The sequence below is a fragment of the Myotis nattereri genome, assembly GCF_964212035.1.
Source record: "Myotis nattereri genome assembly, chromosome: 2".
NCBI classification, from domain to species: domain Eukaryota; kingdom Metazoa; phylum Chordata; class Mammalia; order Chiroptera; family Vespertilionidae; genus Myotis; species Myotis nattereri.
In genome coordinates, this window is record NC_138076.1 from 196,318,991 (window position 1) to 196,335,760 (window position 16,770).

The 16,770-nt window shown below is 40.7% G+C and overlaps 1 protein-coding gene across 1 annotated transcript in view; it reads right to left on the minus strand.

Annotated features, from left to right (window-relative positions):
- LOC308514334 (uncharacterized protein C3orf20-like) overlaps window positions 1–16,770 on the minus strand; it is a 38,096-nt gene that overhangs the window by 12,273 nt on the left and 9,053 nt on the right. Inside the window, exons 3-4 of the mRNA XM_081084459.1 lie at window positions 15,358–15,652; window positions 5,182–5,298 (exon numbers count right to left, since the gene is read on the minus strand). Coding sequence (XP_080940585.1) covers window positions 5,182–5,298; window positions 15,358–15,652 — 412 coding nt within the window. The remainder of the gene's footprint in view (window positions 1–5,181; window positions 5,299–15,357; window positions 15,653–16,770) is intronic.

Consider the following 16,770-nt stretch of genomic DNA (forward strand, 5'->3'; position numbering starts at 1 on the left):
AGAGGGATGCAGAAGAACAAAAAATTTACCAAACCAACCCTCTTAAAGCATCTTGAAGCAAACACTCATTTTTTGTCTTGTCCTTTTAAAATGAGAATGTTGCTAGTTTCATCACTCCCTGTCCTCTACTGCATTATCACAACCCATCTCCATCATCTCCATTGGAAACAAGGGTCCTAGAGCTTTGATTAAATTAAGTTTTAAATTTTGACTTTAAAAAGCATATCCCTCTCTCTATATGCCCCTCAGAGACTTAGCCTTTCCTCTAGATAAGCAGCAACCACCAAGGCAGCAGAAGACAGTAGCTGGGACCTCTGCCAGGCTAAAGATAACATCTTGATCTAAGTTACATTTCACTCCTGAGCTCCAAGGTGGAACAAGCTTCTGGCTATTTCCCATGGGACTGGACAGAGAGCCCCCGGAACAGACCTCAGGACTGTCCTCAAAGACCTGAAGAGATGATTCATTACCGTTACCTTCCCTCCAACCAATCAGCTCCCAGCACAAACACAGAACCCCCCAACCCACAGTATCTTGTGATTTTGCCCTACATAATCTGTAACCTACATGCCAAGGAGTTGGGGTTTTGAGCATTCGCTTCCCGTTCTCCTGGATAGTGCCATTCATCAATAAAACAGCCAACTTCTTTCCAACTTGGGCCTAGCAAATGGTTCCCCCACAGAAAGAAGGTGGCGAAAGAAGGGCCGTTTTGCCATCAACGAGGTAGTGACCAGAGAACACACCATCAGCATTCACAAGCACATCCATGGAGTGGGTTTCAAGAAGTGTGCCCCTTGGGCACTCAAGATCCAGAAATTTGTCATGAAGGAGATGGGGACTGCAGATGCAGCACTGACGCCAGGCTCAGCAAAGCTGTCTGAGCCAAAGGAATAAGGACTGTCTGTCCCATACGGTATTAGGGTGCAGTTGTCCAGAAAACATAATGAGGTTGAAGAGTCCCCAAACAAGCTTCTATATGTTGGTTACCTCTGTACCTGTCACTACTTTCAAAAATCTACAAACAGTTAATGTGGATGAGAACTAACTACTGATTATCGAAGAAAGTTATAAAACTGCAAAAATAAATTGTAAAATAAAAATAAATAAAATAGTATTTCTCTACTACAGTTCTGTTTTGTGTTTGGCTCTGCTAGTGCCAGGTGGATAAACTCTTTCTGGTCTATAACACCACTGGTCACATTGAATTTTACTATAGTCTTTGTTCTTATTTTTCTCCTCTTGAAGACAGAGATCATGTTAGAACAGACAGAATAATATAAAACCATGGCATGGCAATTTGTAAATAACATTCCACAAAGTCAATCTTGCCCCTCTTCAAAGCCCTGGGGAGTGCACATCCCCAAACTAGCCCATTTGTATAAAAATGAACACCATGGTGCCCTGGCCAGTGTGGCTCAGTTGTGTGGAAGGTTGACCTGTACACTGGAAGGTCGAGGATTCGATTCCTGGTCAGGGCATTAGCCCAGGTTGCGGGTTCGGTCGGGTTGCATACAGGAGGCAACCAATCGATGTTTATCTCTCCCATTGATGTTCCTCTCTCTCCTCTCCCTTTCTCTCTCCGTAAAATCAATTAGAAAACAACAACATATCCTCAGGTAAGGATTTTTAAAAAAGTGAACACCTTGGTGAAAGACTCGATCCATCCTAATGCAATTAAAGTAAGCAGCTGAAATAAATTTTCAACTTAGTTTCCACAATGCTTTTTGCCTTTGTTAAATTACCAGGAAAGTGCAGGCACACTTATTGTGGCCAATCACATCCATTCCCTGTACTGCTTTGCCCAGAGAAATCCAGCCCAACATGGTGACATTGGAACAATTCACCTATATTTTCTCTTGCAAGATAAAGAAAACAGAATCATTCTGCCTTGCTCCAGGAAGAAAGGCAGGGCCGTCCCCAGGGCCCGGAGAACGCCATTTGGTGCAGTGTTTCCCGGAGTTTTCTGGCCCAGGGACAAAGCACTTTTACTAGTTCGGATGGATCAACACTGTCACCCAGTGGACAGACAACTCGGCAGGTTGAAGCCTTAGCACTGCCCTTGGCTTGACAGCCAGACACAGGCAGCCAGGGTCTGAATAGGAGCCTGTTTATTTTAGGTGATCACAAAAGTTAATATTCTCTAACAGGGAACTGGGAGGACCTCAGCTGACAAGCCTTTGATTTGGATATCACAGATGAGTTATGTTTAAGGAGGACAAACACTCATATGCTCCCACTGTGCTGATGCTTTCTTTTTCTTTGCTTTCTTTTATTATTATTTTTATTTTTTATTTTTTAACCATCAGTAAATTTATAGGAAGCACAGATTATAAACCAGCCAAGCGAGTCTGTCAAGACTCACAGGATCAAACAGGCCTGCAGGAGCACGGTGATATTTGATCACAGGCCAGGTACTGTGGGGAGACTTCCTTACCACAGAATAAGACTCATTGTCCATTGTTCAGAGGGACAAGGATGTGTATTTTAAAGACTGAAAATAGATTTTTGTGTGTATTCGGATTGAATTCTGAGGAAGGCACTTGGTTTACTCCAGTGAAACCAGTGGATGAGCCACCCTTGCTTTCTCCGTTTAGTGTGTATCTCAAAAGACATGCACAGGTCTAGCCTCTGCCCCATCTGCTTTGTGCTCCTCTTTTTCTTGTCTAAAATGTCATTTGACACTTGTAATAAACTGGTTTACTTTTTATATTAAGGTAAGAGGCTCTTTGCCTTTCATGCTAAATGTCCCTTTCAGGCAGTCTTGTCTCCCCAGCTGGAACTCATCAACAGGGAAGCCGGCGTCTGGTATCACTTTAGACTTCTTAAGAATGTCTGCAGCAGTGGGAGCTGAGACTTCTCCTTGTAGGCATTCTTGTAGAATCTCGTGATTAAAAGCAAAGTCTCTGCTTATGGAGAGAAAATCCGGGTTTGAACGCTGACTTCACGGCTTGCTAGCTTCTTGACCTCACACAGGTCACTTAATCTCTCCAGTGTCAGGTTTCACCTCTACTTTCAGGGATAATATCAGTACCTACCTCCTGGGTTGTGGGGATTTAGATAAAAAAATACATATGAATAACTTAGCATAGTACCTGGGCACATAAGAAAAAGCTCCATAAATATTAGTGTTAGCGTTATCAAATTATCATAGCAGTAGGACTTGTTATATTCCTAAAAAGCAACTTTAATAAAGTACCTCTAGACTAGCAGATGAAATCATGGCATTTTTTTAAGCCGGAAGGGTCCTGAGAGGCCATCTAGTCCATTGCTTCTCATTAAAATGATCCAGGGAAGCTCTTAAAAAACACTGATATCCCAAATAGCCAGATAAAAGTATACTTATGGTATGAATCTTTTAGGTGAAATTCTAGAAAAGGCAAACCTGATCTGATCTGTAGTGACAGAAAGCAGAACAGTGATCATCTGGGGATGAGGTTGGAAGGTCTTACAGCTAACGGGCTAAAAGAAACCTTTTAGGGTGATGGCAAAATTTTCTATCTTGATTGTGGAGGTGGTTACACCAGTGTATACATTTGTCAAGTCATCGGAACTGTACACTTATATACGTAAGTGCATTGTATTGCATGTAAAATATATCATCATAAAGTTCATGTAAAGAGGATCCTGGGGCCTGGCCAGTGTGGCTCTTTTGGTTGGGCCTCATCCTCACACCAAAGGGTCAAAGGGTCATCAGTTCGATTCCCAGTCAGGGCACATACCCAGGTTGCAAGTTTGATCACCAATGGGAGGCAACAGATGGATGTTTTTCTCTCTCTCCCTTCCATTTCTCTCTAAAAAAAAAAAAAATCAATTAAAACATTTAAAAAAATTTTTTAAAGAGAGAATGCTGGGTTTCACCCACAGAAATTCTGATTTAACTGTTCTAGTGTGAGGCCCAGAAATATTTTTTTTCATGCACCTAAGGCATCAGCCAGGGTTGGGAGTTACTGGTCTAATCCAGTCCTCTCCTCTTCCAGTTGAGGTTAACCCAAACACATACAGCTGGTTAGAGTGGATGGTGTAGGACTAAAAACCAAGTCCCAGGTACCTTGTGTTCCAAACCTTCCCCTTTACTAATATTCCCTTCTCCCTGAAACTTCTTTCTCCTCCTTCTTCTTACCTCTATCAAAATCCCTCCCGTCTTTGGATCCCAGCTCACATATTACAAGAAGTCTCAGGTTGCATCTCTCCCCATTGGACTAGTCTCCCCCTGACTACAGTCAGGAAGGACTGTAGCTTTTTTATTTTTGTATCCAAGCAGACATTCAATAAACATTTGTTGAATAGAAAAATTAGTGGAAGGAAATTAACATTTATTAAATGCTCACGAGATGCCAAGAATTGAAATAAGTGCTTTATGCACATTATCTCACTGAATTTTTACAATTTTATAAATTGGTTGTCATTTCCCCTTTTGTAAGATAGCAAACAGGCCCAGAGAGGCTTAGTAATTTGGCCATGGTCACATAGCAAAGAATGTAGTAGAACCAAGGTTTGAACTCAGGTCTGTTTGTTTTTAAAGTTCATGCTTTCTCTACCAGATTAGGCTGTCTCATTTATGGTAGTTACTCTATTCAGTCTTTTTTCCCTTTTTATTGAATTTATTGGGGTGACATTGGCTAATAAAACCATACAGATTTCAAGTGTTCAACTCTATAACACAACATCTGTATACTGTATTGTGTGTTCGCCACCCCAAGTCAAGTCTCCATCTATCACCAATTACCCTCCCTTTACCCTCCTCCACCTCCCAACCCCATGCGCCCCCTAGCAATCACCACGCTATTATTGTCTATGTATTTAGTCTTAAATTATGGATCTTCTATATCTTATCTCCTTAATTAGGTTATATAAGCTTCTTAAACACAAGAATTAAAATTTAGCACTTATAATCCCATATTAATTCACAAGGTGAATTCTTTGGCCACCTCAGTGTTAACAGAGTATCTAATTTTTAACTTCATTAGAGTGATTGGCCATACAGATAATCTAACAGTTATAAGAAGACCTGCATTTATAAGAAGACCTCTAGTCAAGGGGGTACCACAGAAGGTTGTGATTTGAGCTGACCTATTTCCGCATTCTCTCTAGCCTTTTGTGCACTCTGTGAATGATCTCTAAGCCATGCAAGCATCATACACAACAGTCGGTGAAAAGGGCCATATGTCTCAAAGCACCTACCAAAAAAATTCCTGGAACGACATTGTGCCTTTGAACCAGAAGTGGATAATTGCTGCCTGTAAATTTAGATGCAGAGATTATGTTGTATTTGAGAAATCGAAAGGAATCCAAACGACTCTTTAAAAAAAGAAAAGAAAAAGTGGTAAAGACATTATATCCCAGGTAACCAACCTTTTGTTCTATTCAGCAGTATTTGTATCTCTGAACCAATAAGTCTAGACTCTATTGCCACTGCTCCATTAGAAATGCCTTCATAAGCTCCTCATAGCCTTTGTATTGCCAACGCCAGTGGACATTTTCATGTTTCTTGTATTATTTGACCTTTCTTTGGCATTTGAAATTATCGAACAGTTCCCCCTTCTCACACTCTCTCCTGGGAGTCTGTGGCCCCACTCTTATGTTTTCTTCCCATTCCTCTCTATCTCCCATCCCAGTCTTTGTCAGGCACAGCTTTCTCTCTATTTGATCTCTAGGTATCTACTGTACAAAAATCTCCAAACTTGCCTCTTGCCATTCATTCTCTTTACACCCTCCTTGGGTGATTCATCATTTTAACTACTACTTGTGCCTACTAAATGCATGCAAAAACCTTTCCTCATCTCCTTCCCCCACATGAGTAAGTGTGACACCTTCTTCCCAATCCAATCACCTCACTGTATTCCACTCTTGCTCCCGAAGCCTCTTTCTACTCCACACCACTATGTGGCATGGTGGGGTGCTTAGGAGTATGGGTGCTAGAGTACAGCCACATGGTCTGAACCTCAGCCTCACCATTTCCTAACCGAGGAATCCTGGACAAGTGATTCACTGTCCTGTGTCACAGTAACAGACCTGTGCTCAATGGACTCATATGCAGAAAAGCCAGCCACTTAGGATTCTTTTCTTTAAAATATATTTTATTGACAGCCAATTGGTCTGGAGGTCAAATCCCCCCCAGTATTACCTACAATAATCAAGGCTTAACTACAACAAGACTGTGCACAAAGACCAAAAGGGGGTGCACCAAGAAAGCATAAAAAATGCGGAGACAAAGAAACAGGACACAAATGACAGAAATGGAGGTAAGTAAACTGCTGGATATAGAGTTCAAAACCACACTTTTAAGGTGTTTCAAGAACTGTCTAGAAGCCGCTGATAAATTTAGTAAGGCCCTCAAAAAGACTGGTGAGACCGCAGATAAATGTAGTGAGATCCTCAAGAAATCAAGTGAGACCCTTGATGTTGTGAAAAAGGACCAACTAGAAATTAAGCCTACACTGACTGAAATGAAGAATATTATACAGACTCCCAACAGCAGACCAGAGGAGCGCAAGAATCAAGTCAAAGATTTGAAATACGAAGAAGCAAAAAACACCCATTCGGAAAAGCAAAATGAAAAAAGAATCCAAAAATATGAAGATAGTGTAAGGAGCCTCTGGAACAGCTTCAGGCGTACCAACATCCGAATTATAGGGGTGCCAGAAGAAGAGAGAGAGAAAGATATTGAAAACCTATTTGAAGAAATAATGACAGAAAACTTCCCCTACCTGGTGAAAGAAATAGACTTACAAGTCCAGGAAGTGCAGAGAACCCCAAACAAAAGGAATCCAAAGAGGACCACACCAAGATACATCATAATTAAAATATCAAGAGCAAAAGACAAAGAAGAAGCAAGAGAAAGAAAGTTAGTTACATACAAGGGAATACCCATACGACTGTCAGCTGATTTCTCAACAGAAACTTTGCAGGCCAGAAGGGAGTGGCAAGAAATATTCAAAGTGATGAATGCCAAGAACCTACAACCAAGATTACTTTATCCAGCAAAGCTATCATTCAGAATTGAGGTCAGACAAAGAGCTTCACAGTCAAGAAAAAGCTAAAGGAGTTCATCACCACCAAACCAGTATTATATGAAATCCTGAAAGGTATCCTTTAAGAAGAGGAAGAAGAAGAAAAAGGTACAGATACAAATTATGAACAACAAATACACATCTATCAACAAGTGAATCTAAAAATCAAGGGAATACATAATCTGATGAACAGAATGAATTGGTGATTATAATCGAATGAGGGGCATAGAAAGGGAATGGACTGACTATTCTTGGGGGGGGGGGAAGGGGCGTGGGGGATTCGGGAAGAGACTGGACAAAAATCGTGCACCTATGAATGAGGAGAGTGGGTGGGGACTAAGGGTGGAGGGTGGGGTGGGAACTGGGTGGAGGGGAGCTGTGGGGGGGGGGGAGAAGAACAAATGTAATAATCTGAACAATAAAGATTTAATTTTAAAAAATTATCTAAAAATAAATTAAAAAAATAAAATATGTTTTATTGATTTTTTTACAGAGAGGAAGGGAGAGGGATAGAGAGTTAGAAATATCAATGAGAAACATCAATCAGCTGCCTCCTGCACACCCCCTACTGGGGATGTGCCCGCAACTAAGGTACATGCCCTAGACCTGAATGAACAGAATGAACCTGGGACCCTTCAGTCTGCAGGCCGACGCTCTATCCACTGAGCCAAACCAGTTAGGGCTTAGGATTCTTTTGAGAATTAAAAGATGTTAAATGCTCAATAAATATTTGCTCTATTGATCTTATTCTGACTTTGCATTTCTGATCAGTTCAGCAAACATTGACTGAGTGTCTATTAGATGCCAGACGTTGGGGAGCACTGTCTGCACCGAGGATGGCAGAGCCCTTGGGATTTAATGTGTATTGTCACTCCAGTGAGAAGTTGAACTCCTGATTTAGGTCTTGGTCTCTTATTCACTCTGCTTGTCGCTCTTCAGCGGAGACCTAGCCCAGTTCACAAGCTCACTGTCCTAGAACACCTCCCACGAGACCAAGAAAGAATTAGCAGTGACCATATACCCATATCCGACCCTCAAGCTGAAGAATCATTCACTCATTGATTGGTTCATTTATTCATTTGGCAAGTATGTTTTTTTTTTTTTTTTTTGTTTTGTTTTGTTTTGTTTTGTTGTTTTTTTTTTTTGTTTGTTTGTTTTTTATTGCTTAAAGTATTACAATGAGTATTACATATGTGTCCATTTTATCACCCCGCCCTAGACAGTCCCCTAGCCTCCCCTATCCCCCAGTGTCTTATGTCCATTGGTTATGCTTATATGCATGCATACAAGTCCTTTAGTTGATCTCTTACCCCCCTACCTCCTGCCCCCCAACCCTCCCCGGCCTTCCTGCTGCAGTTTGACAATCTGTTTGAGGCTGCTCTGCCTCTGTATCTATTATTGTTCAAAAGTTTATAATGGTCTCTATTATCCATGAATGAGTGAGATCATGTGGTATTTTTCCTTCATTGACTGGCTTATTTCACTTAGCATAATGCTCTCCAGTTCCATCCATGACGTTGCAAATGGTAAGAGTTCCTTCCTTTTTAGAGCAGCATAGTATTCCATCGTGTAGATGTACCACAGTTTTCTAATCCATTCATCTACTGATGGGCACTTAGGCTGTTTCCAGATCTTAGCTATGGTGAATTGTGCTGCTATGAACATAGGGGTGCATATATCCTTTCTGATTGGTGTTTCTGGTTTCTTGGGATATATTCCTAGAAGTGGGATCACAGGGTCAAATGGGAGTTCCATTTTCAGTTTTTTAAGGAAACTCCATACTGTCTTCCATAGTGGCTGCACCAGTCTGCATTCCCACCAGCAGTGCACAAGTGATCCTTTTTCTCCACATCCTCTCCAGCACTTGTCGTTTGTTGATTTGTTGATGATAGCCAGTCTGACAGGTGTGAGATGATACCTCATTGTTGTTTTGATTTGCATCTCTCGGATGATTAGTGACTTTGAGCATGTTTTCATATGTCTCTTGGCTTTCTGAATGTCCTCTTTTGAAAGGTGTCTATTTAGGTCCTTTGCCCACTTTTTGATTGGATTGTTTATCTTCCTTTTGTTGAGTTGTATGAGTTCCCTATAAATTTTGGAGATTAGGCCCTTATCAGATATGACATTGGCAAATATGTTTTCCCACACAGTGGGTTTTCTTGTTGTTTTGTTGATGGTTTCTTTTGCTGTGCAGAAGCTTTTTATTTTGATGAAGTCCCATTTGTTTATTTTCTCTTTAGTTTCAAGTGCCCTAGGAGCTGTGTCAGTGAAGAAATTGCTTCGGCATATGTCTGAGATTTTGTTGCCTTTGGATTCTTCTAGAATTTTTATGGTTTCCTGTCGTACATTTAAGTCCTTTATCCATTTTGAGTTTATTTTTGTGTATGGTGTAAGTTGGTGGTCTAGTTTCATTTTCTTGCATATATCTGTCCAATTTTCCCAACACCATTTATTGAAGAGACTATCTTGGCTCCATTGTATGTTCTTGCCTCCTTTGTCAAATATTAATTGAGCATATTGGTTCGGGCCGATTTCTGGGCTCTCTATTCTATTCCATTGATCTATATGCCTATTCTTGTGCCAGTACCAGGCAGTTTTGAGAACAGTGGCTTTGTAATACAACTTGATATCTGGTATTGAGATCCCACCTACTTTGTTCTTTTTCAGGATTGCTGCAGCTATTCGGGGTCTTTTTTTATTCCAGATGAATTTTTGGAGAGTTCGTTCTAGATCTCTGAAGTATGCCGTTGGTATTTTAATGGGAAGTGCGTTGAATTTATAGATTGCTTTGGGTAGTATGGACATTTTAATGATGTTGATTCTACCAATCCAGGAACACGGTATGTTCTTCCATCTGTTTATGTCTTCCTCTATATCTTTTTTCAACGTCCTGTAGTTTTCTGAGTAGAGGTCTTTTACCTCTTTAGTTAAGTTGATTCCTAGGTAGCTTAATTTTTTTGGTGCAATGGTAAACGGGATTGCTTTTATAATCTCTCTTTCTGAAAGTTCACTACTGGTGTATAGAAATGCCTCCGATTTCTTGGGGTTAATTTTGTATCCTGCTACATTGCCAAATTCATGTATTAAGTCTAGTAGCTTTTGGATGGAGTCTCCGGGGTTTTGTATGTATAATATCATGTCGTCTGCAAATAAGGACAGTTTTACTTCCTCTTTTCCAATTTGGATGCCTTTTATTTCTTCTTCTTGCCGAATTGCAATGGCTAACACTTCCAGTACTATGTTGAACAGGAGTGGTGAGAGGGGGCATCCCTGTCTTGTTCCTGTTCTTAGGGGAAATGGTGTTAGTTTTTGCCCATTGAGTATGATGTTGGCTGTGGGCCTGTCATATATGGCTTTTATTATGTTGAGGTATGATCCTTCTACTCCCACCTTGCTGAGAGTTTTTATCAAAAATGGGTGTTGAATTTTGTCAAATGCTTTTTCTGCATCAATTGATATGACCATGTGGTTTTTTTCTTTCAGTTTGTTTATGTGATGTATCACGTTTATTGATTTGCGGATATTGTACCATCCTTGCATCCCTGGGATAAATCCTACTTGGTCATGGTGTATGATCTTTCTGATGTACTGCTGGATCCGATTTGCTAAGATTTTGTTGAGGATTTTGGCATCTATGTTCATGAGGGATATTGGCCTGTAGTTCTCTTTCATTGTGTTGTCTTTACCTGGTTTTGGTATTAGGGTGATGCTGGCTTCATAGAATGAGCTTGGAAGTGTTCCTTCCTCTTGAATTTTTTGTAGTAGTCTGAGGAGGATAGGTTTTAGTTCTTCCTTGAATGTTTGGTAAAACTCCCCTGTGAAGCCGTCTGGTCCTGGGCTTTTGTTTGATGGAAGCTTTTTGATGACTGCTTCAATTTCTTCCATAGTTATTGGCCTGTTGAGATTTTTAGATTCTTCCTGATTGAGTTTTGGAATGTTGTATTTTTCTAGGAATTTGTCCATTTCCTCCAGGTTGTCTAGTTTGTTGGAGTAGAGCTGTCCATAGTATTTTTTAATGATCATTTGTATTTCTGTGGGGTCTGTTGTTATTTCGCCTCTATCGTTTCTGATTTTGTTTATTTGGGTCCTCTCTCTTTGCTTCTTGGTGAGTCTGGCTAGAGGTTTGTCAATCTTGTTTATCCTTTCAAAGAACCAGCTCTTGGTTTCATTGATTTTCTGTATTGTTTTTTTGGTCTCTATGTCATTTATTTCTGCTCTAATCTTTATTATTTCCTTCCTTCTGTTCACTCTGGGGTTTTCTTGTTGCTCTCTTTCTAATTCTTTGAGTTGTAGAGTTAGATGATTTACTACCATGTTTTCTTGTTTTTTGAGATAGGCCTGTAGAGCTATAAACTTCCCTCTCAAGACTGCTTTCATTGTGTCCCATAGGTTTTGGATTGTTGTGTTTTCATTGTCATTAGTTTCCAGGATGTTTTTAATTTCTTCTTTGATCTCATTGGTAACCCAATCAATATTTAATAGCATGCTATTCAGCTTCCAGGTGTTTGAGTATTTTTGGTTGTTTTTATTGTAGTTTATTTCTAATATTATGCCATCGTGGTCTGTGAAGATGCTTTTTATGATTTCAATCTTCTTGAATTTGGGGATACTTTGCTTGTGACCCAATATATGGTCTATTTTTGAATATGTCTTATGAGCATTTGAGTAGAATGTATATTCCCTGGCTTTGGGGTGGAGTGTTCTGAAGATGTCTATTAAGTCCATCTGATCTAGTGAGTCATTTAGGATTGCTGTATCTTTGCTGATTGTTTGTCTAGAGGGCTTATCCAGTGCTGTCAGTGGTGTATTAAAGTCCCCTACTATGATTGTATTGTTGTCGATCTCTCCTTTGATATCTTCCAGGAGTTTTTTTATGAATTTGGGTGCTCCTGCATTGGGTGCATATATGTTTACCAGAGTTATATCTTCTTGTTGTATTGATCCCTTTAGTATTATGAAGTGGCCTTCCTTATCTCTTGTTATGGCCTTCACTTTGAGGTCTATTTTGTCCGATATAAGTATTGCTACCCCAGCTTTCTTTTCCTTTCCATTTGCCTGAAAGATATTTTTCCATCCTTTCACTTTCAGTCTGTGTGAGTCCCTTCTAATGAGGTGGGTTTCTTGTAGACAGCAGATGTATGGGTCATGTTTTTTTATCCATTCAGCCACTCGATGTCTTTTGTTTGGAGCATTTAGTCCGTTTACGTTTAAAGTTATTATTGAAAGGTACTTGTTTGTAGCCATTTCTGTTTTTGTGTGGCTGTTTTCTTTCTGAGCTTTTTATTTCTTATTTTTATACCAGTCCCTTTAGCATTCCTTGCATTGCTGGCTTGGTGTTGATAAACTCCCTTAGCCTTTTTTTGTCTGTGAAGCTTCTTATTTCCCCTTCAAGTTTGAATGATAGCCTTGCTGGATAGAGTATTCTTGGATTCAGTCCTTTGGCAAGTATGTTTTAAGTGTTAACCATGTGCTAGGCCCATGATAGGCACTGGGGCTATACTTGTGAACAAGACATTATCCTGCCATCAAGAACCTCCCAGCCTATTGGCAGAGGAATCCAGCTTCAAAGCAGGCTGGGAGGGTGGGGCTGCTACTCCCAGATCCTGTGCTCCCAGAACCCACCCCACACCCTCTGTGGCTCAGGCCACCCTTTCAGGAGCTTTATCTACACCCTTGCAGCTTCTACCAGAGTGCCCAGTGATTCCCACTGCTGTTCAGCTCCCAAGTACAGCTCAACAATTTCAGCACCATGCCAAGAGGCCAGGGTCCCCTGGTTAGGTGGAATGAAAGAGAATGGATGCCAGGCAACCCTTCTGTAGGAGACTGAGGTTCTTGGGTGAGTTTTCTGTGTTTTATAACTGTCCACATTCTTATTTGGATTCCTTTAGGGTCCCTGGTACAGGATCATTCCTTTCCTTTTTATGATCTAATAAAGAACCTACTTTTTGGAAGCATAGGTTTCCTAGACAGTTATGCCCGGACTCTCTTCACCTTCAAAGTTACAAAATGTCATGTCACCTCCCTGCAAGATTGCTCTCAATTCTGCTAGAAAAAATAACCTTTCCTTAGTTAAAATTTACATTTTAAGTTGGGTTATTTGTTTACACGTTGCCTTTTAAGGAAAACACCTCAAGTGGTTTGAAGGAAGACTTGTGTAAGAGAAAATTATGAATTATAAAAATCATGATGAGAAGATTTCAATATAAACAGAAGTTCTAAATCCAAAAGAAAAAATGGGTTTCAGATAAGTGGTAAGTAATTTTTTACCCTATTGTTATAATTCAGTCTAAAACATTCTGTACTTTTTAAAAATGCATTTTTTTTTTTTTATTTCAGAGAGGAAGGGAGGGGGAGGGAGAGAGAGAAACATCAATAATGAGAGAGAAGGCACAATAGTCCTATCGGCTGCCTCTTGCATGCCCCCTCCTGGGGATTGAGCCGGCAACCCGGGCATGTGCCCTTAACCAGAATCAAACCCAGGACCCTTCAGTCTGCAGGCCGACGCTCTATCCACTGAGCCAAACCAGCTAGGGCTTGTTCTATACTTTAAGGCAAAGTGAAGAGAGGAACCCAGTAGGGCACCAAAATCTCATGGACAGGAAAGAGGGCACACACCAGATCCTCGTGGGGAGAAAAACTTTCTAGCTTCTCATTCAGAGAGACAATTTCCACATTGGGCTTCACACAGGTTATACCAGGCCTGTAGCAAATAATGTAACACCCCTTAAAATAAGCACAGGGTATATTCAGGGCAACATCCTAAAAAGGCAACTTATTGGAAGCAGTTTGGCAAAGGGTGACAAAGCCCAACTCTCAGCTTTCACGTGCTTCAACCTGATGGAGAACAAGACCTGAGGGTCCCTAGCATTCTTTAAAGTCCCCCCTGAGGCTATCACTGAGGTTGAAGTAGGGATCTGAACATGCCTGGAAGAGCCCCAGTGGGAGTGGGCCCTCAATGTCAGGTAAGGAACTTGGACTTGACCGGAAGAGAAGGCCTTAGAGCAGCCGTGGGCAAACTACGGCCCGTGGGCAAACTACGGCCCGCGGGCTGGATCCGGCCCGTTTGAAATGAATAAAACTAAAGAAAAAAAAGACCGTACCCTTTTACGTAATGGTGTTTACTTTGAATTTATATTAGTTCACACAAACACTCCATCCATGCTTTTGTTCTGGCCCTCTGGTCCAGTTTAAGAACCCATTGTGGCCCTCGAGTCAAAAAGTTTGCCCACCCCTGCCTTAGAGGGTTTTAAGCAGAATGATGCAGTCATCTTCAGATATTAAAAATAATACCCTGCAACATGTAGGAAATGTCAGAGGGACTAAGATCAGAAGCAGGAAAATTAGGCAACTTATTGGAGAACATCAGGTGGGAGATAGTAAAGGTCTAAAATAAGCAGAAGCAATGGGATTGAAAAAAAGGGACAACTAGGAAAAAATGTCTCAGGGACAGAATCGATAAGACATAAAGACTTATTAAATGTGTTGCGGGTAACGGCTATCATGTGGAAGAGGTTTTATGAGTGCCTACTTCAGACCTACTGGCAGAGGCTACTTGGAGTGCAATCAAAGTAAGAGTTTAGGGTCCAGTCTAGGCTCAGTTGACAAGAATGATAGATTAGTAATGTCTGCCAAGGATGCAGAATTGGAAGACGTTGGCATGACTTGTACTTACCATTTCCATTCTCTGGCAGAGGAAGCATAAAAATGTACTGTGTGTTTTGAAATGTGCACACTGTGTGATGCCATGTACTAGTATAGGAAGGCCTAGAACAGACAAAAGTAGCTTATGGTGATACAAGTCAGAATACTGGTTACCTGTGTGTGGGTAGGTGGGTGGTTTATTTTTTTTAAATATATTTTTATTGATTTCAGAGAGGAAGGGAGAGGGGGAAAGAGAGAAACATTAATGATGAGAGAGAATAATTGATTGGCTGCCTCCTACATACCCCCTACTGGGTATTGAGCCCACAACCCAGGCATGCACCCTTGACCAGAATCGAACCCGGGACCCTTCAGTCCAAAGGCTGACACTCTATCCACTGAGCCAAACTGGCTAGGGCTCTGTGGGTGATTTATTGACTGAGAAGGCACAAGAAGCTCTTTGGGGCCTGGAAATAGTCTATTAGTATATCTTGCTCTGGATGGTAATTATACAGACATATACATATGTAAAAATTCACTAAGCTATATACCCTAAGACTTGTGACCTTTCTTACATAAGGTCAAACCTCAGAAGGGAGGGGCAGCATTCCTTCCATGAGCCTTAGTGTGGCTGAAGAACTGTATTAAGATATAACATACAAGTCAACATCATTTCACAATTTGTCTTTATACGCATGACACTCACCTGAGTACAAGGCATGTTTCTAGCTTTATTCTGTTCCCTGTACACTTTGTTCACTTCCTTCATAGTCTTGTCCTTTTCCTTAGCTGAGAAGACATAGACTATAATAATCTGGTCCATGGAGGACAGTTGCTGGTTTATAAGGTGATCATACTCCAGGTCTGTCACTTCGGGAACGCTGTAAGTGCTACATCGGCAAATGGGCCCTTCCTTCCTACAGAGCATTCTTCTTAGGACCACAGGACAAGCCAGATGGGGAGCAAACTGCCCATCCTTGCTCTGAATGGGAAGGGGAAGCCTAGAAAAGTAATGATAGAAATTGCATTTGAAGAACTAAAAGGACAGAAAGAACATACTTTTTAAAAGTATCAAAGAACCTAAGTGACTACTTTATTTTTATCATTATTGCTGTTTTTAAGAATTTGATTAAATCCCCCACACCTTTTTTTCACAATGAAAATACAGAGGAAAATAGCATTTCACATTGTATATACTCTAAAGTGGCTACTTCAGTAAAGCATTGAGATTTAATTCTGGACTGAATTTTATTTGCCAGCACATTAAAATACTTGTCAAGCCCAGCCATGGTGGCTCAGTGGTTTAGTGGCGACCTATGAACCAGGAGGTCACAGTTCAATTCCTGGTCAGAGCATATGCCCAGACTGCAGGCTCGATCCCAGTTTGTGTAGGGGACAGCTAATCAATGATTCTCTCTCATTATTGATGTTTCTATCTCTCTCTCCCTCTCCCTTCCTCTCTGAAATCAATAAAGATGTATTTAAAAAAAAATAAAAAAATAAGCCCTGACTGGTTTGGTTCAGTGGATAGAGCATCGGCCTGTGGACTGAAAGGTCCCAGGTTCGATTCTGGTCAAGGGCATGTACCTTGGTTATGGGCACATCCCCAGTGGGGGGTGTGCAGGAGGCAGCTGATTGATGTTTCTCTCTCATCGATGTTTCTAGCTCTCTGTCCTCTCCCATTCTCTCTGTAAAAACTCAATAAAAAATATTTAAAAAATAAAAAGAAATAAAATAAAATACTTGTCAATATACTAAAAGGATTAAATTCCATTCTTAGGTATGTTATATAGAAATATGTTATAATCCATAATCTATCAGGGTTAGAGGTTTATTTTATTTATCTATTTTTTAAAATATATTTTATTGAAAAGAGAACCAAGATGGCAGCATAAAGTACAAACCTGTACGTGCTGCCCCCCACAATAACATTAAAACCACAACTATAAGACAAAACAGCTATCATCCAGAACCATGGGAAAGCTGACCGAGTGGAAGTTCTACAACTAGAAGGAAAGAAAAAAAGCGCATTAAGACGGAGTAGGAGGGGAGCGGCGCCAAGAACAGAGGTACAGAGGTGTGCGTGAGGCTGCTGCACCTGGGTGCACGGTTTCTTTCA